At 43.5% G+C, this 21,597-nt stretch overlaps 2 protein-coding genes and 1 non-coding gene across 14 annotated transcripts; all 3 read right to left on the bottom strand.

Annotated features, from left to right (window-relative positions):
* Window positions 1-340: 340 nt before the first annotated feature.
* On the bottom strand, window positions 341-16,142 carry LOC126641702 (E1A-binding protein p400-like). 12 transcript variants are annotated; one of them, XM_050318680.1, is made up of 22 exons: window positions 16,005-16,142; window positions 13,876-14,122; window positions 12,854-13,071; window positions 11,383-11,568; window positions 11,012-11,152; window positions 10,458-10,536; window positions 9,638-9,976; window positions 9,239-9,375; window positions 8,703-8,872; window positions 8,368-8,542; window positions 8,141-8,277; window positions 7,188-7,374; window positions 6,085-6,248; window positions 5,349-5,512; window positions 4,906-5,061; window positions 4,653-4,708; window positions 3,924-4,219; window positions 3,219-3,422; window positions 2,965-3,137; window positions 1,777-1,973; window positions 879-990; window positions 341-475 (listed from the first exon to the last, which is right to left on the bottom strand). In XM_050318680.1, the coding sequence occupies exons 3-18, from the start codon at window positions 13,052-13,054 to the stop codon at window positions 3,320-3,322; spliced, it is 2,691 nt and encodes an 896-aa protein (XP_050174637.1). In that variant the 5' UTR covers window positions 13,055-13,071; window positions 13,876-14,122; window positions 16,005-16,142; the 3' UTR covers window positions 341-475; window positions 879-990; window positions 1,777-1,973; window positions 2,965-3,137; window positions 3,219-3,319. The 12 variants fall into 12 exon arrangements, with proteins under 12 accessions (XP_050174637.1, XP_050174635.1, XP_050174634.1 ...); XM_050318678.1 differs by lacking the exon at window positions 16,005-16,142 and adding an exon at window positions 15,123-15,603 and having other exon boundaries at window positions 12,854-13,080; XM_050318677.1 differs by lacking the exon at window positions 16,005-16,142 and adding an exon at window positions 15,123-15,603.
* On the bottom strand, window positions 2,451-2,589 carry LOC126641795 (small nucleolar RNA SNORA49). The gene has a single exon (XR_007629301.1). It is a non-coding gene; the product is annotated as a small nucleolar RNA SNORA49 (small nucleolar RNA).
* Window positions 15,755-21,005, bottom strand: PUS1 (pseudouridine synthase 1). Its single transcript, XM_050318693.1, has 6 exons — window positions 20,919-21,005; window positions 20,508-20,732; window positions 19,145-19,282; window positions 18,710-18,812; window positions 17,759-18,456; window positions 15,755-16,196 (listed from the first exon to the last, which is right to left on the bottom strand). Exons 1-6 carry the CDS (start codon window positions 20,988-20,990, stop codon window positions 16,146-16,148), a joined length of 1,287 nt encoding a protein of 428 aa, XP_050174650.1. The 5' UTR covers window positions 20,991-21,005; the 3' UTR covers window positions 15,755-16,145.
* Window positions 21,006-21,597: the final 592 nt, after the last annotated feature.

The raw sequence follows: 21,597 nt of genomic DNA, 5'->3' as shown, positions 1-21,597 counted from the left end.
AAACAGATCCTAGTCCTTGCAAGAAAAATCACAAGTATCTGCAAAGCACAGGACTTTGCAGATAAACTGGTTTTATATCATTTTATATATCCTGAAGTGCATTTAGTCCAATGCACTTTACAAATCCTCAGGGGAACATTTGGTGACTTAAGTGTTTTGGTACATGAACAGATCTATCAACAAGCTCAGATTGCCCCCCAGGAGTGTTTCAATATTTAAGTTGGCACAGAACTCTTCAATGTAAATGGACTGGAGATAAGGTACTTTAGGAAAGCCACTTGACTGTTGCACAGGAAATTCCAAATGTTTACACAAAACAAGAGAAATCACCATACCTGACCCAGCAAGCTAGCCAGCTGTTCTTCCAGCTGAGAAGGAACCCTGGTGGTTCTTGTATCATCCAGCTCTGAATCTATGTCATTTCTTAGCTCAGACAGTGTCTCTTCTGTAAACTTTCTAGAATCCTCTTGTCCACCTTCAGAGCAAAGATCCTTATGGAAACACGTTTGCAAGTATTCAATAAGACAGTGTATGATGGCAACATTTTTTTCATTGAACTTAGAAGAGTCAATATATTTGATAGCTTTTGCTGCAGGAGACGTTGTTTTGGATTGATTAAAACAATGCCAATAATAGAGTAAAATTTTCGTTGCAACAAGAGAAGTTTTATTTCTAGATACTGTTACCTCCTGATTTTCTATATGAGCTAAAAATTCAGGATCTCTACTGACTTTAACTATGAACACATATCAGTGGTCTGAAACAAGTATGGAAATAAATACAGAACTACCCATTCAAAATTCTGACTCTGATCTACTAAAACACTTATTTTTTTATGTATCATTAAGTAACTGCTCCCATTCTTAATGTTACAGTACCTGAGAGAAAAAGTCTGTTGAACAATCATCTCCCTCAGCAGCCAGTTCTTGAATCAAATGTTTCATACCTTTTTTCAACAGCCTCTCTTCGACAGAATTACCACTTACAAGCCTGTAAACCAAAACAAAATGCTGTTGCCTAGAAAACAGTGATCCTCTGTGAAACCCAGCTGTTTTCATGGCTCATGCTCCACAATGACAGCACTGAGCACCAGCACTCAGAGCCCAGCAGGTATTTTCATGGGAAGTTTTGTATTCAACTCTTAGTTTCTTAGAGGAAAGCTTCCTTTAAACAGCTGATTTCCTATTTTCAAAACACCCTGTTCTTTTAAGCTCTTGTTTTCAAAATGAGCAATAAACAGATGGTCCACTATACATCTGGATTTAACAAAAAATACAAGAGCAGGGAATTTGCTAAGAGTGTCTGCACTGCACACCCACCTGGCCTGGGGTGAGCTCTCAGCACAGCCTTCCAAGGCAAGAAACTGTCACTCGAGAGAAGCTTTCAGATACATCACCCATCATCACAAACGGCAGCATCTCATCACTAGTGGATGTGAAATCCAGTGAGAGATCAACTAAGGCATTTCTTGTTTATCGAGAGCTGAAAACACCCACATTTGTTTTGACTGCCCCAACACAGAAGTCCAGATGGTTTGTAAGATGAAAGTGGGAGGGAAAGACAGGAACAGAAGAAACAGTAAGGAAAAGGACAGAATTTTCATTTTCCCTCTAGTCTGAAGGGAAGATGTATGATACAATCTCTAAAGGGATTTTAAAAGACCAAATTACTTGAACTAAAAGGATGACTTCAACCAAAAATCCTAGTTTCACCCCAAATCATCTTCCCTTTATTTTTGATTTTCAAACAGCAATACTATTTCTTAGCATAAGCCACCTGTAAATGTGGATATCTCTGCCTCTTGCAATTTTAGCACACCAGTCCTCAGCCTTTGTGTCCACCAGCAGATCCAAATCGGTGTCATAGAAGACAACAGCATTCACATCTACGTGACTGACACCTGTGGAGGGTGTGTGGCAAGAAAGGATGGCACAGAAGATCCTCTTGTCTTGGTTGAAGGTTTTTATGGATTCCTAAAATGGGGAAACAAGCAGCTGAATTACAAATTCACATTAATTAAGGATAAATTTCCATACAAGCTTTTTTAACAGAATGAGAAGACCGGAAAAATTGCTTTCTTGTAACTTCCCCAACCTACATTAAGCATGCAAAGGTTTTAAGGGATCTGACCTCCCACATTACAGATCTACACAATTCAAAATTAATTTGTCTACCATTAAAACTATTAATTTATGGTCCAGTCAGCCAGATAAAAATCTGAAGATCTATTACAGTAATCACATTATGTCCTATGACTAAGCACACCTGAGTTATTATATCCTGTACGTGCTTCCTCGTTTTTTTGGTCTATTGACTAAATAGAATCCCTTCTGTTGGGCTGCCTTGTCTTGCTTTAAGGCAGAGTATTCTCTAAGTTTCATATAGCATCTGCCAGAAAGCACAACGATGCAATTTGAAATAAAGAATGAGAATAATTTAACTATATTGTTAATGTTTGCTCAAACTGTAGGCCCCAGAGGATACAGGGAATCTTGCTGGGGAGGGAAATGAGCACACTTTCAATTTATCCTCAGGCAATGCCAGGGCACTCTACAAAAAATAAAAGCCCCTGGAGTAAGGCTGAGGAAGTGCCGACAGAAAAACGGCAACTACACTTCAAGTACTAGCAATGCAAATAGCTACAGATAATGAAAGCAAAAGCAGTTAATCAAAAAGCTATTGTGAACTAAAACATCTGCATTTCAAGCACAAATTACTCATAAACACAGGACAACTAGTGCCATACTTCTTGGAAACACCCTGGATGCCTCATCAAATAGTAACATGACTGACATATTTCATTTATAATTACATATTTGTGCTCCAGCTACATCCATAATTTGCTTCAATAAGCAAGGGAATTATGCAAATGAATTTTGCAAATGTATTAAGACTTCCCTTTAGCGTTTTCCTTCCCACTATGAGCATCTATTAACTATTAGCTTGAGTAAGAGTTCCTCTTACCAGATAATGCCAGCTGGGAGCACCACTCCGACCAACTCATACGTACGTGAGGAGATGGAGGCTCAGGAAAAGCTCCAGGATGTCAAGCATTGGAATCACCTGTGTCCATATCAGCACACGCTCCCCTCTGGCTTTCAGCTTCTGAAGCAAGACAGCCAGAGCTTCCATCTTGCCTGTTAATGAAATAAGAACCTGCAGGTCCCACTCAACCATCAGAGAAAGCCCAGGCAGAGCCAGGGGTGGGTTTTTAATACCTGAGTCCAACTGCACCAGTCGGGGATCTGGAAACTGCACAAAACGAGGCCTTGCAATCTGCTGCACTGAGTGGGAGTAGGGAAGTAGCTGTTCCTTGAGATTAAACCTCAAGAGCTTCATTCCATGGGTGTGTGTGCGAGGAGGATGGGCCACGATACAAACGTGGAGGAGCAACAACCACAGCTGGCAGCACGCACAGATCTCTGTAAAACAACCCAAAACTTTGTGATACTGATTTTTAACTGCTTGGGCTATCAACTACTCAGAAACAGTCATCAAGGAGATGTTTGCATAGAAACATGAAGCACCTGGCTAAGGGCAACTGGAAGTAAATCAGTGTATGATGTTTTATCAAAGTAAATGCTAAAAAACACTCAAGAGGAAATTACCACTATCCATAAGGTTATCAAGATTAGCTCACTACACATCCTACTTTTTTGTCAGTATTAGCACAACAAATACAAGATAAGTCAAAGTAGAATTGCTGTATATCTAATAACAATTGCCATGGAACTATTTAAGATCTTAAAATTACCTAAAATTATACATCTGTGATGCAAACAGATTAAGCATAAAGGAACTGAGCCTGCAAAAGGATAAAACAGGGCAGCTTATTTATGACTTTTAGCATTTTACAGTGTTTCACATAACACCCCGACCCATCAAATCCATGCCCACACTGCAGATGGATTTGTCTCAGTTACCTCAGAACAACATCCTTCAGGGTGAGCTGTTGCTGCTTCACTGTCAGAATGAGTTCCTGCAGTGGATCCTGCAGAACCTCTGGAGTGCTGGCATAGGGAAGGCAGTTTGCAAAGCCAGCCCAGCGCCACTTGTTCATCCTGGCAGAGCAGTGCTGAGAGAGTTTTCTCTCACTGATCCAAGAGCAAGTTTCCAACAGGTCTCTGCCATACAGGGGGGTTCTGGAACAACGACGCTCATTCCAAGAATATATTTTGTCCAGGTGTTCCTTTAGTTGTCTTTTTTCTTCCAGGGTACCCTTTAAATTCAAAATTCTTTTCTGAATCTATTTTGACCAGATAAAGCTTATGCAAGAAAAAAAAAAAGAAATTTGTACCAAATGAAAGTGGAGAATAAGGATAATTCAGATAATACAGGAATTGTATGAATGACTCTGAGAGGGGAAGAGAGCAGGAGAAAAGCTGATGATTAGTCAAGGACAGATGTTAGGTTTGGGATTGTAACGCAAAATAAATCTGCTTTCCTACTCTATGCCTACTGGCAAAAATATAACAGGACTTTCAAGCAACCACTGGAGAATCCACGAGTACAGATGGATCAGACTGAGCCATTACGATATTCTAAATGCTTTAAATATTAAAGTTTCGACTATTTCACACACATGAATCTTGTAAACTATATATTGTTCATGATCAAGTACATACTCATGATATAAACAGTTAGCACAGTACCTGAGTTGGACACGAAAGTGTAGATGCTGATTTAGATTTAGTACTCAGGTCATCCACTGTCTCATTAATACATTCATTTGTTTTTCCAGGAAAGCAGCAAGACAAGAAAAAATTTAATTTGACAGACACATGATATTACACAACATGAAGATATTGTAGCTTCTTGAATTTTGATTTCTAAATGGTTAAAAAGTTAAAAAAAAATATTTAAAAAAAGAGATAAATGTGTGAATTGAATCATGTAGCAGCTCACCTTGATGCTTCAGAGACTGTCTATGGATGAGTTGACAGAACTGACTGTAGGACACAGTAAACATTTTCCCTCTAAACTGTAACGTCACAGGCTTGTCTGTCTCAGCAGTCCCCTCTGGTGCTGCAGCTGTGGAAGCCACGAGTAAAGTCTTGCTGGCTGTGAGGAGAAGACATAGAAGGTACAAGGGTAAAAAGAACTTCCTCAATGCACACTGCAGGATTTCAGTGCCTATCCCATCCATCCAGAGTGGGACTCAGTATTGCTATCTTGATTTTGTGAGCAAGGTCCTGTTACAAACCTGCTAATGGAGCTTGATACTCAGATATGAAATGCACAAACACATGGAGTACAACCTCATTTCTTTCCCATATTCAAGCAGTATTTAAAAAAAAAAAAGAAGAGAGTAGACCAGAAAGCACTGGTTTGTTTTACTCACAACACACCTTTCCTACGCTGGTGGTTTGAAAGCAGGGCACAGGGTTGTCGTCTTTGTATCTGCTCATGATGATCTGCTGTAACTGTGTCCACTGTCTGCTGCAACTGAGACCTTGAGAAGTCTCTAGTCCTACCTTCAGGTTTCTGTCCATACTGCACTGGTGTAAATAACCTAAAAATTAACAGATCAGCTTTCTGCACATTCAACAAAACATACACGAGGAAGTTGGCAATCAGCTCAAAAATGAACCCTCCCAGCTGCTCTTCAGAGAAAAGACTCTACAGCAATAAACTAATAAGCTCAAAATTTCACAGGATATCTTTTCCTCCCTCAGCAAAAAAAGAAAAAAAAATTCTTTAAGTGCTTTGCAAGTACATCTTAAATTTATAATTGACAAGAGAAGATTTAATTCTTCTGTTTAGTGAATTCTACTGCAGAAGTCACTTTCACTGTTTGATCAAAACCACAAGAGACTTCAACTCTCTTGAGCTGAAGAAAAGATCAAGACTGAGCCTTCACAAATGAAAAGAACTCTTAAGTGGTGAATATCCCTCTGCTTTCCCTCAGAAGGCTGGCACACAGAGTTTAGCAGTGATCAGTCTGTAAACAAAAGATACCAAGAGAAACAAGTAATTCTGAATGAATCCCCTCAGCCCTCACAAATATTACCCATTTTCACCTGTTACTTAAAATCAGTCAATCAACAAACAAATCAATCAATCCATCACCAGAACACCACATACCTGCTTGGTTTGAGCTTCACTGGCTCAGGTCTGAGTGTTGAAGAGGAGCAGTAGATCTCCTCAATCAGCTTTCTAGTTACCTTCAGTTTTGGCAGTACTTGTGCCTCATAGCAAGTAATTTGGTTTTCCATCCCAATCACATCGAAGAGAGACCAGTCTGCATGCTTAAGGTATTTAAAAAAAAAAAAAAGGAAAAAAAACCCACAAAGTGAAGAAATATTTTACTACCATTCAGTTGCAGCTAAAAAAAATAAATGGTAATAATTCCCCATTATGTGAGAATGCCTGAAAAGCTCAGAGCTGATGGCAGAGCTGAAGGGAAAGGTGGAAGAGCCAAGTGTCATGGGACTGTTCAGAGAGCAGCTGCCGTTACTTTAAAAGGTTTCATCAACCTACACCATGAAAATAGAGCATTGTGCTCATGTTACCAGGAGTCAGAAACAGGGCAGCACCCTCCAATTACAGGCCTTTGCAGAACTGCTGTTCCTGACCCACCCATTCCCACCTTGACCATTGACCTCTCTTCCCTGTCCCCCCACTCCCAAATGATTTTTCCAACAGGCTTAAAGAAGAAACTATTTGAATTTCCCAGGACACATAATGCTACTTTTTTAGCTTTGGCCAGTCTTTCTTAAGCCTCTAATATTGCTGAAATCACTAAAAAAAAGGATGAAGTGCCCTGCAATGTAACTTTAACAGACAATACTTTAAGCAAAACTGGAATCTGATACAGCTTCTCATCTCCAGGGCTGTTCACAGCTTAATTATGCCCTTACTGCTCCTCAGGTCATGTTAAGCAGTTCAGGTTAATTGGAAAATTAAGGAAAACCAGAATGTGTTACAAAATGTTACAAAATAGTCTCACGTTTCTTTGACAAGGATAGCAAATTCCCAGCATACCTACTAAGTTCAGTACCACCACAAAGTCAATGGTGATTGTTTATAATAAATCTTAGCAGTTGCTCCTAAAAATAAGTGAATAAGCAATTCAGGTTTTGCAATTTAACTGGGACCTGAATTACATGTAAGGAATTCCATGTCCTGTGCCACCGGCTCCCTCAGTCAAACCGAGTCAAGCACAGGAGAATCCCTTCCCCCCTCACCTTCCAAAGGTGCCATCCCACTGCATCCAGCACTGCAGAGGCCGTTGGGAGCTGCAGCCTGTCCAGCACGCAGGAGGAGCGTGGGCAGCGGGGCCTGAGCAGCCCAGGGTGGTCACACACCCTCAGCAGCTGCGCCACGACCTGGAGGACACTGGCAACGTGCCTGCTTCTGAGGCATTCCTGAGCTCTGTTATTTACAGGGAAAATAGACTTTAAAGGACCCTTTAAACACAGTGCTTTTTAGGAGCTCGGGTCTCTCTGCACGCTCAAATTGTTCTTCTGAATTCATCTGAGAGCACCAAGTTATCACGTGTAGGAAAGTAACGAGTTTAAAGGTGCAGCCTTCCATTCCTCCAGTTTCTCTCACAAACTGTTAATAATTTACACGATATATTCTGATTTTAAAATCACATTATCATAAAAGGGATTCTCTCAGATAGGCACTCTTATTTCAAATGGAAATGACACTGGATAATATATGAAACACATATTGTCGATATTAAGGCCTTTTTTAAACACCTGAATAAATATCACTTTAAAGTATTAAATTCACTGGAAAATACAAACTAGATGTATCAGAAAAGCAATGTAACATACATATAATCTAGAATATTCAGTTCCTAAATAACTTTAGAACTAAATTTAAACAAAAACTGTGACAGTCAATTGCTATAAATATTTTGTCCCATAATCTGCAAACACTCTTTTCTTATTTATGCTTCTTTGCACCTTGCAAAACATCTATATAAAAATAAACAGAGGATAAATAAATGGCTGAATGCAGTAACCACTTGGTGTGGAACAGCCTGCACAGCACCACGATTATGCCAGTGTGCTTTAATCTTTACTTTACTCAGAACTGACACACCAGCAAACAAGCTCTCTTATTGTAAGTGGAAGAGTTCCTGACTTTAATGATGACTGAACAATTAGGAGCTGTTCAACAGCTGTACCTTGGCTGAGCCAAGATGTCTTTACACATTGCCTTCTGCCGGTGAGACAGAGCACAGGTGAGCACGTGCTCGTATCTCCTGGGCAGCTGCTTCTCCACGTGAATTCTGGACCTCTGCAAAACAAAGGACTGCACCACCTAAAAGAATACAGAACAATCGTTTCCTAATTGTGTTTTCTCAGAGAAAGAGGTGCTAGCAATGAGGTGCTGTCCTCAGGAGAGACATACCCTCTGCAGCCTCGCTGCAACTCTCTGATAATGCTCTTTGTTCTCCTCCACAGGTGCTGCCTTCCCAGGATCCACGCAGGATTGGGAAGTCTCTGGAATCAGGAAACAGGCAATGGCCCACAGATCTTTTAAGGAAGTCGGCAGAGGCTTATTCATCAAGAGTAAGCGATGGTGACTGCAAACAGTGAAGGTAACAATTAAGTAAGATCTATTTCATAACTTAAATTACATCATCACACAACGAAAATCTAAAAAACCTGCAGTTATAATCACTGAAGTTATTTCAGAACTGACAGACAAAAACAGAAAGAAAAATGTGAATGGATGCTTCAGACCTCTGGAGATGGAATATTGCATCCCAGTGCTTCTCTGTCAGATCATTCCCATTCTGCCTCTCATCTAAAACCAGGTACCTCCACTGTACTTCCATAAATGCTTCATAATCTTTCAAGAATTGCTGGCAGGAAGCAATACAGACATTGAAGTTGCTGGGGTCAGACCATTCCTGCAACACAACACCACAGAAATCCTACAGGCTTTTTTGATGGCTTTCAGAGCAAAGATTATTGTTTCCTCTTCTGGGATTAAAATGGATTATCTTGCACATTATCCCAGTGCAGTTCTTCAAAGCTTTCAAAATCCCAAAAGGCAAGAGAATGCTCAGTTTAACTCTCTGGTTGTGATGTTTGAAACATTATTGAAAATGTCTTTAACAGGATTTCTGTTTTCTTAAAGAAGAATAAACTTTTCCTACAAAACAGATGAAGTTTTTAACCACAATGGTACACCCTTGACTCAGGCTGATATTTGCTTTCTGTGTGATGCTTGTGCTGCCCAGTACATGTGTAAATGAAATGATGTTCCACAATACCTGCCCAGTTTGAAAAAGTTCTCCTGGGTTCCCAAGATACAGAAGAATTTTCAAAGCAGGACACCAGCGTTTCAGTTCAACCTCCCACTTCAGCACACTAAAGTTTTCTGAGACAACAAGAATAGGACCCCAGTTACCTACAGAGATAAAGCAGGATTGGAAATGACCATTTACCATTTCAGAACTTAAAAGAAAAGGCAATAATGTATATACAGACAACATATACATGCACTAGCAATTATAGGAATTGTGTATACTTTAAAAAAAAAAAAAAATTATTCCAGGTACATTTCTTTAAATTATATATATTAAAAGCAATTATTTTTTCAACTTACTGAAAACATTGATTAATGAACTGTTAAAAATATAGAACTATAAAATATTTATAATATTTCACACCTTCATTACATGCCAGATGTGCAAAAAAAGCAACAACTTGCACTGTTTTTCCAAGCCCAGGCTCATCAGCCAGAATGCCATTGAGGTTCATCTTGTACAGCTTTGCCAACCACTCCAGTCCAGCCTTCTGATACTCCCTAAGAGTTCCACGTAGCAAGGACAGGGTATCCCATTTTCCTGCTGTCGTGGTTTGAGCACTGCCTTTGGGTACCAAGGCTCCTGCAGCAGCAGCAATGCCTGCTAAATCTGCCATGGATTTCTCCACAGTGGATGTGAGAAGATCTGGAAGCACCACCTCCTTCTGAAGGCTCTCGATCTCATTTGAAGAGTCTCTTTTTTCTGCACAGAATAATAAAATCACGGTGCTGCCATATCTGAGATGAGTGATTCATTAACAGGTTTGATGCCATTTCCAGCTAATCCAGGCTCTGAAGAATACAGGAATTCTTCAGGACAGTAATACTGGAAGTGTCTCAGACTTCATAAGGAAGGGCAAGCTGAGGTGGGACACAGGTGGACAGTTTTAGTGAATTCAGTCTCATGCATGGGCTGCAAAGGGACATACAACTAAAAACTCTGACATAAACAAGAGTTCAGCAACAAAAAGCCTTTACAATGTGTTTATGAAAGCTTTAGTAACCCACAGGAAGTTAGTGAGCTGGAGAAAGGAGATATTTATGACTCAAATCTAAAAACAGAATACCAGCTCCTACACATCTTTTTGGGTAACCTTATACTACTATCAGGATGCAAGAGAAAAAAAAAAGGTCATGCAAAAAAACCAGCTAACCAGAAAACCTCCCAGGTTTTTATTAATTACCTTTTCTTGAGACATTCTGCAAGTTTAATGCTTTCTTCCTCCTCTCTTCTAGCTCTACTTGCAGTTTTAAATCTACCACCTAAAATGGGGGGAGGGTGGGGTGGAGGGAAAGAAGCAGAAGGAAACGACAAACATGAACACATTTACCTTCAAATACACCCGTGGATTAATTAACATTTCTTCAACAGCAAGACAGGCATCGGACACTGCTACAATGCAGAGCCCTCAAATCACCAAACAGCGTGTAGGGACTGGCCGTGAGTCACCCCTGGAACACGCAGGAGATACCCAAAAATAACTCACATCAAAACTGCAATGTCCCCTGTGAGCCAACTGCACAGGCTGGGCTGAGTGAAGCTCTCTCCTTCCTGACATATAAGGCCTGAAATTATTCAAGCAACCCCAACATGCAGCTGTCTTTGCCAACAGATAATATTCACCCCGGGGCTGAGCAAAGCTCAGTTGTAGGATTTTCACTCTTATGGTCCAATAGGTTTTTATTCAGTAAAACTTTAGATTTTTTGATTTTTTAATTTTTTTTTTTTTACATTTACCTGTTTAATGGTGGACCAGAAGTGTTCAATTGCACTGGCAGTAAAAGCAGCAACAGCCCTCAGTTGCTTCTCTTCTCTTTTCTTGCATGCTTCCTTATGAAGTATGATATCCTCGTGGTGACGAGCTACACTTAAAATCAGCTGAATAACACCATGAAATTACTTTTAGGTTTTTACTCTGTTCTATCTAAAAAGCATATTTCTAGAGAAAGGAAATAATTACAATCCCTTTAAGTGTACTCTTTAAAGTTTACAAACACAGTGGAGAGGCAACCCAAAACTCACCCATCCTCCCTCATCACGTCCTAACCATGAAAATGCTGCCTGTTCTACCCCCCCTTTTCTGGCTGAAAATATCGAATCCACATTACTCTCCTGGCAGTTATTATCTTCCATCTTCTTTCTTGCACAAAATCAGTTGCCATCCACTGCATTTCTTCCAGGAGGTAATCATGGTGTGATTTGTGCCGTGGGGCCTCGTGGAGTTTGGGCAGGCGCTTCAGAGACCATAAACCTTCTTTCCTCAGTGCTGTTATTCGCTGCAGAATTTCATCTTCCTTCGAGTAAACATAATTAAACTTATGTTTCCTACTGCACAACACAAAAACAAGACTGAGACACTGTGAAAGATGTTACATGGATAACCAACAGCAATTATTACCCAGTCCTTGGAAACATCCTACAGTGTTTGAAGTTGCACTTTGCTAAAAGATAATGAATAATGCATTTTGTGCAGATTTATGTAAAGTCTCTGCAGGACTTTACAGGGCAGCTGTATGATGAGAAATCAGTAGAGAAGCTTGGGATGCAGTGGTACTCAGTCTTGAGAACTTTTGTTTTTCCTCCTATAGTATCTCTAGATCTCCTCAGAAGTGCAGGGCTGATTCAGTGAGAAATTTCACAGAATTTAAATACTCTGCCAGATGGCACATGGACAGAATTCTCTGCAAAGTTCATATAAAAATACATTTAGTTGCTGGCATTTTTATTAAGGCATGCTAGCATCCTGCAACTGCTGGCAAGCAAGCACAAGCAGCACTAATTTTCTTTGTGATTCCTCCCTCCTTATTCTAAACAGGCTGCATAAAAAGTTAAAATAATGGATTCTGTTTAATTAAACCCCCTTCTAGGATTTCATTACAAGAACAAATGCTCTCTTCCCTAGAGAACGTGCCTGATTCCTTCTCACTCCTTCTCTTTCTTCAAGAAAAATCATGTGTGCCTGCAGCACTAATTAAAACCAGATGAGAGAGACAGGTATCTACAGAGCATCCTAAATTTAAATGAACACAAAGTTTTACTGTAAAGAAAGATTCCTACCCAGCTGTGCTATACCATGGCTATCTGAAGCAAATTATCAGGCTTGGCAAAGTCACCTGCATGAACTACTGAAATGATTTGCTCCTTTCTCCCCAGGTTGGAGTAATAAATTCTGCCATCCACAAGGTCTGCACACCAGGACACAGGGAGGGGTCAGCACACTGTTCCCTCTTGCTGCACCTTCCACGCACAACTGCCACTTATTTTCAGGAATGCAATGAATTTGATCCAACAAAAATGAAAATCCAGCACAAGAATACTTGAACTGAGAGTTGGGCAGACGTTGCAAATGATACAAATGAACAGATATGTTCTTCACAGAAGTAAAAGTTCAAGTGAAAGCAAAGTGCCAAAAATTAATCTTAGACTTCTAATGAGGTAGATTTACCATTCTGGTTCTGAGGATTCTTCCCAGTGCTCAGACAGACTATCTAATGGTGCAGAACAGATGACAACAGCAATTCTAATGCACAAAACCCAGCCATTCAAAGCTACGTAGAACATAACATGCAAAGCTGATACCTGCTGTGGTGAGGGCAGTGGAGCTGGGACCACAGCCCCATGCTTCTCATCCCAGCCTGCTGGCTGTACCTGCTGAGGACAAGCTGGGCTCCTGCTGTGTGGAGCAGGGAAGGAATTGTGCAAACTTGGCAAGTTTGGTCCATTCTGCTGTTGGTCTCCCTCCTGGCTAAGCTGTTGAGCCCCTTGAGGAACAGGAGGCATTCCACCTGCAGAGAGACCTATAAAAACTGCAATTTTGGTAAATAAAATCATGAAATAACAAAAATTACCAAAGAAAGTGGCGATACAGCCCGTTACATGGCTGGTCAAATCAGCTTTCCACCATACCCCAATACAACTGCCTGCCTGAAAGCTCTGAAGGTGTGAATCAATCAGCATGCCAGTCCAGGAGGTACTTACTGGCTCTTCAACCTGACACCACCAAGATCTTTGTTGACAACAGCTACACAACCAGTCTCCATCAGGGTATCAAATGACCAAAAGGGAAAAATTTCATGCAAAAACATTAATTAAGGAAAGCAACAAATTAGGCTCAGAGGGTGCAAATTTAAACCCAATGCATGGAAAATGAGACGTGCAGCACTCACTAAGGTTCCTGAGATTTTCTCCACAGGGTTTTTAAAAAGTGTAATAATTGGTATTAGATATAATGTTACAATTACAGAAAAGCTCATTAAAGCAATTATCTTTAATTACAAAGCTTAAAACTCACACTTAATCATAAATCATTAATATACGTACTAGATGTACCAGCATTATTATAAAGGCTGTGCCTTTTTTTTAATCTTTTATCAGAACTAATTATGAGTCTCTATGAAGTACTATTTTTGAAATGAAATAAAGTTAACCTAATAAAGTATCTCATTATCAATAAAGCAGTGCATTGGGCTAACACTCCCCAAGCTCTAACCACACTTACGTCTGATTTAACTTCTACATTATTTTGCTATGAAATAGTTTTTATGATCACAGAATTGCTTCCTGCCCAACTATAAAGGGAGTTGATCTCAATGGTCACTGACCTTTTAACTCACATTAACCACTTGAATTCTCTATTGTCCCGGCAGATTTATCCAGCTGCTTTATTTCTAGCAGTCAGACACGGAGGGTTCCTGCAGCACATCCTGGGCGTGTCTGCACGTTGAAGACAACTCAGGAGGGTCAACAGGTGCTTTAGTTTGTGTCCAGCCCTCCGACTCGTGATGCCCAACCCCGCAGTCAGCGCAGAGACAGAGAGGCCGGTGCTGTCACAAGGGGAGACGCCTGGACCTGTAACAACAGGCTGGTGTCACTCGTGCCGTTCCCAGCCCTCCGTTTCACAGAGCAGAGGTGGGGATGGCTCACCCTGTAAGTACACTGCGGACCCTGCAGCGCTCACACCAACCCAGCGGGCTGTAAATGGAGCCTCGGGAAAGCGGCATCTCTGAGCCCTAGTGCAGAGCCAAGGTGTCTGACCTGATACCTCACCGTGCAAGGGCTGCCCCCCTTCCCCCGCGGCCCCTCCGCGCACACCGGCTGTGTCCCGCACTGCCCCGCGCCTGGGCCGCCACCGCCGACTGTCCCACGGCCCCGCACACCCCGTGCCATCCCCGCACCCCCCGGTCCCGCCGGCCCCGTTCCCGCCGGTCCCCGCCCCGCCCCTCCGGCAGCCCCGCCCCGCCGGGCGCTCGGCGATACCATTCCCCTCTCATGGGGGGGGGGAGAGGGGGAGGGTCCTTCTGTTTTTATTTTTATTATTTTTGTTATTTGTTTTCTCCAAAGGCTAGCAACAGAAGCCCCCCGTTTATTTCAACTGCGATCCATGTCACAGTTTTGGGGCCTTCATTATATGCAAATAAAGGTGGGGGTTTTTTTCAGATCGAAAGGCATAGAAAGATGGAGCTGTGGATAGAAGATAACGCAAAGCAGGTCAACAGTACAGACTAGCAAGGGATATAAAGGAAAATCCGGGCAGAGCTCCTCTCTAGAGCACTTTTACACACTTGCTCTCATCAGGCAAGGCTTTCATGATGACATAAAAAACTCTAAGTAAAAACTCAGATAAAATAAACATGGAAATCCTTTTTTAAAGGAGAGCAGTGCCCTGGGAAATAAAAAAAAAAAAAAAAACAAAACAAGAAACAAAACAAAAGAAATTGCAAACCAAAATAATTATTCCAGTAGAAGCCATAAAATTCAAGAAGCCGCTAAATGAAGGAACAATGGGTTGACTCCTCATTTTCAGTAAGTGGCACACTCTCAGCCAGGGAAATGTATCAAGCACTTGTACCAATATCCAAATGCTTGAAGAGCCTTGTTCCAACCCTTCAGTGGTGTTCCACAAGCTGGGAGTGCCAGAGAGCTGCTGCTGCTGTTGTTTCTTCCACCACCTCCACAGAGTTGGAAACAAGAACCAGAAGTTAAGGAAAGGAGCATGAACCCCAGAGTATGCAGATCCCCAAAACACAGGAAATTAAACGTGGATTCCCAAAGGGTAGCAGTGCTCAGACTTGTGCTTCCCATACCACCGCACATCCCTCTGTTCTGGGCAGCTTGATGGGGATGAAGAGTTCACACACACCGAGTGAACACAGGCTTGATGAAAGCCCAGAGGAATTCAGCACCATTTCTTTCACACCTGCCGAGGTGATTCAACCCTGAATCTAAGAGACAGCTCTAAAGGATTTCTGGGTTTAGGGGAAACTAAACCAGCAGCACCACCTTTAGGGATCACCACAGGAAATGCTAATACACGTTCCAAGAGCAAAGAGTTCACAGCAGTCAACATGATCATGGGTTCCTAACCCATGCATGTTATTCCACATGGATGGCATGGAAAATAAAAGCTTAATGGTGTTTAGAGATTCAGGTAACTAAAGGTGGATGATAAAAAAAACAATCAAAAACTCATGGAGTCATAACTTCGTAATACAAAAAGAGTATATTAAAATGATCTGCCCCACCTTTATGTAGAAGTTATACATATTTAAAATACTATTTTCCAAGTAAACATAATAAAAACATTATTCAAATAGCAATTATGATAATCCTGCATTTCAAGATTCTTTTAGAAAGCTTCTTTCTCCTTGAACTGTTTTCAAGTATATCAGTCAGGTGAATTGGTCAGTGGTATAAAAGGCTTCTGTTTTTCCTACTGCACTGTCTTCCTCACCCAGTTTCTCCTGGGCATCCAGTTCTTGTTCTGCAAGCACACAAACTCCTGCTTTACTGGATTCCTGGATTTTGAAAGGCCACTTTTTTGTAGACAAAGAGAACTTTAAGCAGCAAGGGTTCCACATCCAGCCACGCTGGCTCAGTCGGAATCATCACCACAACCATCACTGCCTTCGAGATCGCTGCTGTTCTGCAAAGCAAAATGGAAAATGGTCTGTCAGTACTGCATTTGCATCTACAGACTGACCTAAATCAAAGATACTGACTTTAAACTTCTCCAAAAGTATAAGAAAATAGTCTTACACCCATCTATTGTAATAAACAGCTGTGGTGGTAAATTATGCTTCTTGTAGCAAAAAGAGACGTACACTGGAATACACTCACCAGCAGAAGAAATTTCTTCTCACATTTACAACTCCATGATTACAACCCGAGTGTGTGGGAAACTCAAGAGTGGGAGAATAGTGTGAAATGTTGACATTTAAAATAAATGCAGGTAAGATGACTTAAGTGGTTTCTTATGCAAGTCCCTCAAAAGCCAAGTTTGTTACAAAAGGTCTGCAGCCAGATTTGAGAATTTCATTTGCTACAGAGTTTATGTCTGACCTGTATTACAGATATTCAAGGGCTCACTAATACTACTCAAAAATCAAGCCAGTTGTACAAAGTGATATTTGGGAAATACTACAAATATTGGCAACTCTCAAGTCAGAGTTCTTAACTGGAGTCACTCCTGCAGGATTAGGTCCACATCGTGCAATAAATGTGGAGGGTTTATGTATTTTGAAGCAGGTATTTCAACTGACATGATTGACAACAAAGGATTTTATAAAGAAAAGCTAACATGACTATATGTCTGTAGTTACTCCTTTTTTCCTTCACCACCACTTGCTGAAAACAAACAGTAAATCCCATGAATTTAACACTGACAGTTTAATATCCTACTACAAACCAAATTCTGACACACTGAGACAGCTGACTCCATAACAGCAAGCATAGCTCACTGAAGTGCAAACAGCCTGCAAAACCTCAGAGGAGTCTGTCATATCATCCTTATTTATCCCTCTCCAGACAGTTGGTCTGACTGTGATGCCAAAACCCTTCTTGGTGGAGTTTATCTGCAATGATCAGACTTGCCTTCCCCAGGAACACCTCAAAGATTGGGAACCTGCCAGCACCAACACCCTGAGCCAGGTAAGGACCCTCTGCAACACTATGCCTTTGTTTTATTGCACCTTACAGCTGACAGCAGTTCCTGTTGTCAGAAATCCAAATCCACAATATTCCATTTACTCAGTAGTTGTTCTGACGGCCCATTTTGAGCTCATGGCAGATTTACTTTAAAAAGCTGGTCCTAAATTTCCCTGATTCCAAAACACAGTAAACAGGGAATTACACAAAATGAGATCAGCCCAAAAATCAGAGAATATCAGAGGGCAGCAGGTATGAAAACTAATCTCCCAAGGAGTTTCACAACAGGCAAGGCTGGCAATGCCCATAATCTCTGTTGTCAGTTTATGATTCTGCAAATTGGCCTGTGCTTAAAGCATTCCTTCCTCCCTCCTGCACAGCCACATGTAAAACCCCGTGAAATCAACACCTTGTACAGTGAATTCAACTGTCATCCAGTGCACAAAGACAGAACACTGTCATCTCCCAGGGCACATTCACGGAAAACAAGAATGTTACCAGGGGAAGAGACATTTCAACCTGACAGCTTCCATTTGATAAAATAATGGCTTCAATCATTACCTTTGAATTTTTGTTGTTGGTTTGCATCTCCACAGCAGACGAGTTGAAGTCGTGAATGGGGAGGGTGCTGAGCCAGTTTGCCATGGATTTCTCCTCCCTTTCCGTGTTGATAATGGTGGGGTAGATGAACTGCTCTTTGAAGAGAGCAATCTTCTGCTCCTCCTCTGCCCACTCCAGCGGCTCGTGCAGCCCATCGTTCCCAAAGCGCCTGTTGTACTTCTCAAAGTGCACTCTCTCCAAAACCAGCCCGAGCCCCGGGGCCTTGGGGACATCCACCTTCTCCTCCCCCCAGCTGCGCTCCAGGATGGACTCAGCAGCGTATCCCTTCACGATGGCTATCACCAGCCCGATCATCTTCCTGATCTGGTGCATCATGAAGCTCTGCCCTTTCACCTGGATCACTGCAAATTCCATGTTCTCCCTGACAAAGGGCTCTCCACAGGACATCTCCATGATGTACCTCTTGGCACTGGGGTCCCTGGGGCCCTTCTGGGATGTGAAGTTGTGGAAGTTGTGTGTCCCTTTATAGCACGAGAGCAGTTTATTGACCCTGTCAAGGGTCTCTTTGTCCAGCCTGTAAACCTCTTCTTGCACATCGTGGTCCTTGTGGGCAAAGGCAAATGTTGGCAGCATGTAAGAGTAGGTTCTGGCATCACATTTGTTCTTGGAGTTGAATCCCCCAGTGACTCTCTTCAGGCCTGGTTTTAAAAGTGGCATTAGGTTTTTGAATCAGTAGGTAACAAACTGACTCTGATCTCACTCATACCAACATGAATAATTTTTAAATGAAGTACAAAATAGATTTATTTTTGAGAACCCTAATTTCAAGCTAAATGAAACATGTTAAAACTAAACCACTTGTAAGTAAAATTATAATGGCAAGGGAGAGACCTTCTGCAGGAGAAAGCTTCTCCTTGAAAACATCTTCCCTGACCGTTCCAGTGTCCTTACCCAGAATTCTGATGTGAGAAGGAAGATGATTATTGATCTTTTCTAAGATGTCATCTATCAGTCTGACCTTCAATGACACAATCTGTCCAGCTGCAGACACACCCTATAAAAAACCATAAAACACACAAACCCACACAATCACGTGCCATGGAAGCTCTGAGACAGCACTTGCAGAATTGAAACAGTTGAAGAACAGGTTTATTTCTTTTTCTCCCTGGTCACTTCAGGCTGAAGTGAGGCAAAGGCAAGGCCACAGGCAGAAATCCACGACAGAATAACCCAAGAAGACCTGCTGGTGCTGCACAGCCACACAGCACCTGAGCAGCCTCACAGAGGTTGCTGTAACATCTCCCTGTGTTTCATCTGCTGTAACATCTCCCTGTGCTCTTGAGCAAAGCACCAACTGAAAAGCAATTCTATACCCAGCCAAGGTACCTTATCTGTGCGAGCACAGCGCTGGAAAGACATCTTCTTCATATCCTGCCCGTGGTTCTCTGGGATGCAGCCCGACTGAACCAGGGCAGACACTAAGTCATCCTCAATTGTCTTGAACTGGGAAGATCCCACGTTTCTCTAAAACGGGACATTTGGTAAAAATAAGAAACGGTAACGATCGGATAACTGAAGATGATAACTGAAAAAAACTTTTAATCAAACATTGTTGGGAAACTCTTTAAAAGCCTTCCCTTCACAGCCCCAAGAGCACTGCTGTTCTCCAACAAAACTAACTATACCAGAGAGTGTTAATAAAACACCATTCTGATTTAGCTGTTACTGTTATTGCAAACAAAGGATGATTTCTAATTTCACTGTGCAATACTTCTGGAGTTTTTTGACGACTCCTTCAACTACATGAAACAGCACAAATGTAACTCCCAGTGCCTGCCAGCTAACAGCTGCTGCTCCAAACCCAGCCTGTGCAAATTCTGTCTCCAGAAATCAGACTGGGTTCTTCTGCTCAGTTCCCCTGCGCTGCTGTAGAGTGCAGCCTGTGGTTTTCTCCAGTGACTCCTGTGTGCCACTCTCAGATGAGCTGTAACAGAAACGCACAACTCCACTTGTGTGTGAAGCTGCAGAGCTCAGCCTCACAGGCACCACCCCTAAGCACAAGGTTTCCTGCTGCTGAACAAACCCACTTTGTTGCATAAGCATCAAAGGCTCCCTCCCCTGTGTGCAATCTTATCAGTTACCCCGGGGAGCTTTTCAAGTATTCCTTAAGTGTGTGGAGCTCGCAGTACGCGCAGGGGAGCAGCAGATGGAGCAGGATCACCCTCTCTTGCCATCACCGTGCCACAGACGTGACAAAGCACCAACCCTTTCCTGCCACATGCCAACACAAAAGCCTTGCAACAGTTTTCCTCATCGGAATGCACGAGAAAAAGGAATCTGCACGTTGAGAGACACATTTAGGTCTCAGACCAAAGAAACTCAGCCCAGCTGCTCTGAGATGCAAAGCTTCACCCAGAAGCTGGAGCACTGGTGAGAAGGGGACCACCAGGCAGCACTAAAAGTTTCATCAGAACTGCAGTGTCTGTGCTCACAGTCTCCTCAAGAGCCTCGTCTGCAGCAGTTTATAAAAGATCTTCTGCTGATGCTCTGTATTAAAAGCAAACTCACTGGAACCACCAAATATCAGAGATGCACCACTGACTGTTTTAAATCAAATTCCTACCAAGCCATTTGCATCCAGGCACACACTGCTCCTGCCCCAGCTTTTCAAGCACTTCCTTACCCAGCGACCAAACACAGCAGACTTTAAAGAAAAAAGCAGCCCAAGTCGCTTAGCCAAACCACGTACCTGCATGCCGTGGTAGCCTTTCCCTGAATATGCCATCAGCAGCACAATCTTCCTCTTGGGCGACTTCTTACCCTGATCCTCCGCATCCTCCTCATCCGCGCCTCTCTTCAGCCTTTTGTCCTGATGCCCGTTCTCTCCCGGCCTCTCGACCCCCTCAGCGCCGCTGTTCAGCCTCTTCGTCTGGCCGGAGACCGCTGCCCTCGGATCCTGGGCCATGGCGAGAACCTGCGGGACACACAAGACCAGAGGGGGCTGCGGGGAAGCGCCGGGGGGAGGGCACACCCAGCCGGGGGCACCCTGCTCGGCCCCGCCCGTGCGGCCACCGCCTGGAGGAGCGGGGAGCCCGCCGGGGTGAGGGGGGCACGGGGCGAGGCGGCGGCGGCAGCGGCAGCAGGGCCCGGCGGTACCCACGGTGCGCCGCCGGCAGCGCGGCCGCGGGGCGGGGAGGCCGCGGCTCAGGACCCGCAGCCCCCAGCGCAGCATCGCCCGGGGCCGGGAGGGACCGGGAGGGACCGTGAGGGGCCCGGAGGGACCGTGAGGGGCAGCCCCGAACCCGCGGCCCGGCTCCTCCCGGGGCACTTACGCGGCCGGCGGGGACACGTGCGCCGGGTACGGCGGCCGCGCGCGGACACGGCGGGGCGCGCGCGCGCTGAGGCAGCGGCCGTGAGGGGAGCGGGGAGGGGAGAGCGGGGAGGGGGCCGAGGTGAGGCGAGCGGGGCTGAGGGGAGGGGGCCGCACCCGCCCCGGCACCCCCGGCCCCCGCTGCCCGTCCCGCAGCCGGGGCCGTGGGTGTTCCCGGTGACCCCGGTGGGGGCATTGCCCTGCTCGGTCCCGCCTCCCAGGGAAGCGCAGGGGAAGAGGACAAACTAACGAATGCGTTCCCGTGGTAAATGGTAGCTTGCACTGTGGGCACAGTGAGGGGAGGCCAGGCGGGTGGAAACAGCTCCACACGGCACACGGGTCTGCAGGGAAAGCCCACGGTGTCCTTCCCAGAGGGATGTCACGCTGCTGCCTCTCTCTCCCTGCTCCACAGAGGGATGTCACACTGCTCCCCACCTCTTCCTTTTCCACACACCTTCCCCTTGTGCCA

Source organism: Myiozetetes cayanensis, unplaced genomic scaffold (genome assembly GCF_022539395.1).
Source record: "Myiozetetes cayanensis isolate MyiCay16 unplaced genomic scaffold, myiCay2020 scf21, whole genome shotgun sequence".
Taxonomy (NCBI): domain Eukaryota; kingdom Metazoa; phylum Chordata; class Aves; order Passeriformes; family Tyrannidae; genus Myiozetetes; species Myiozetetes cayanensis.
Note: the sequence above shows the minus strand (reverse complement) of the source record. Positions and strands in the feature narration are given on the sequence as shown.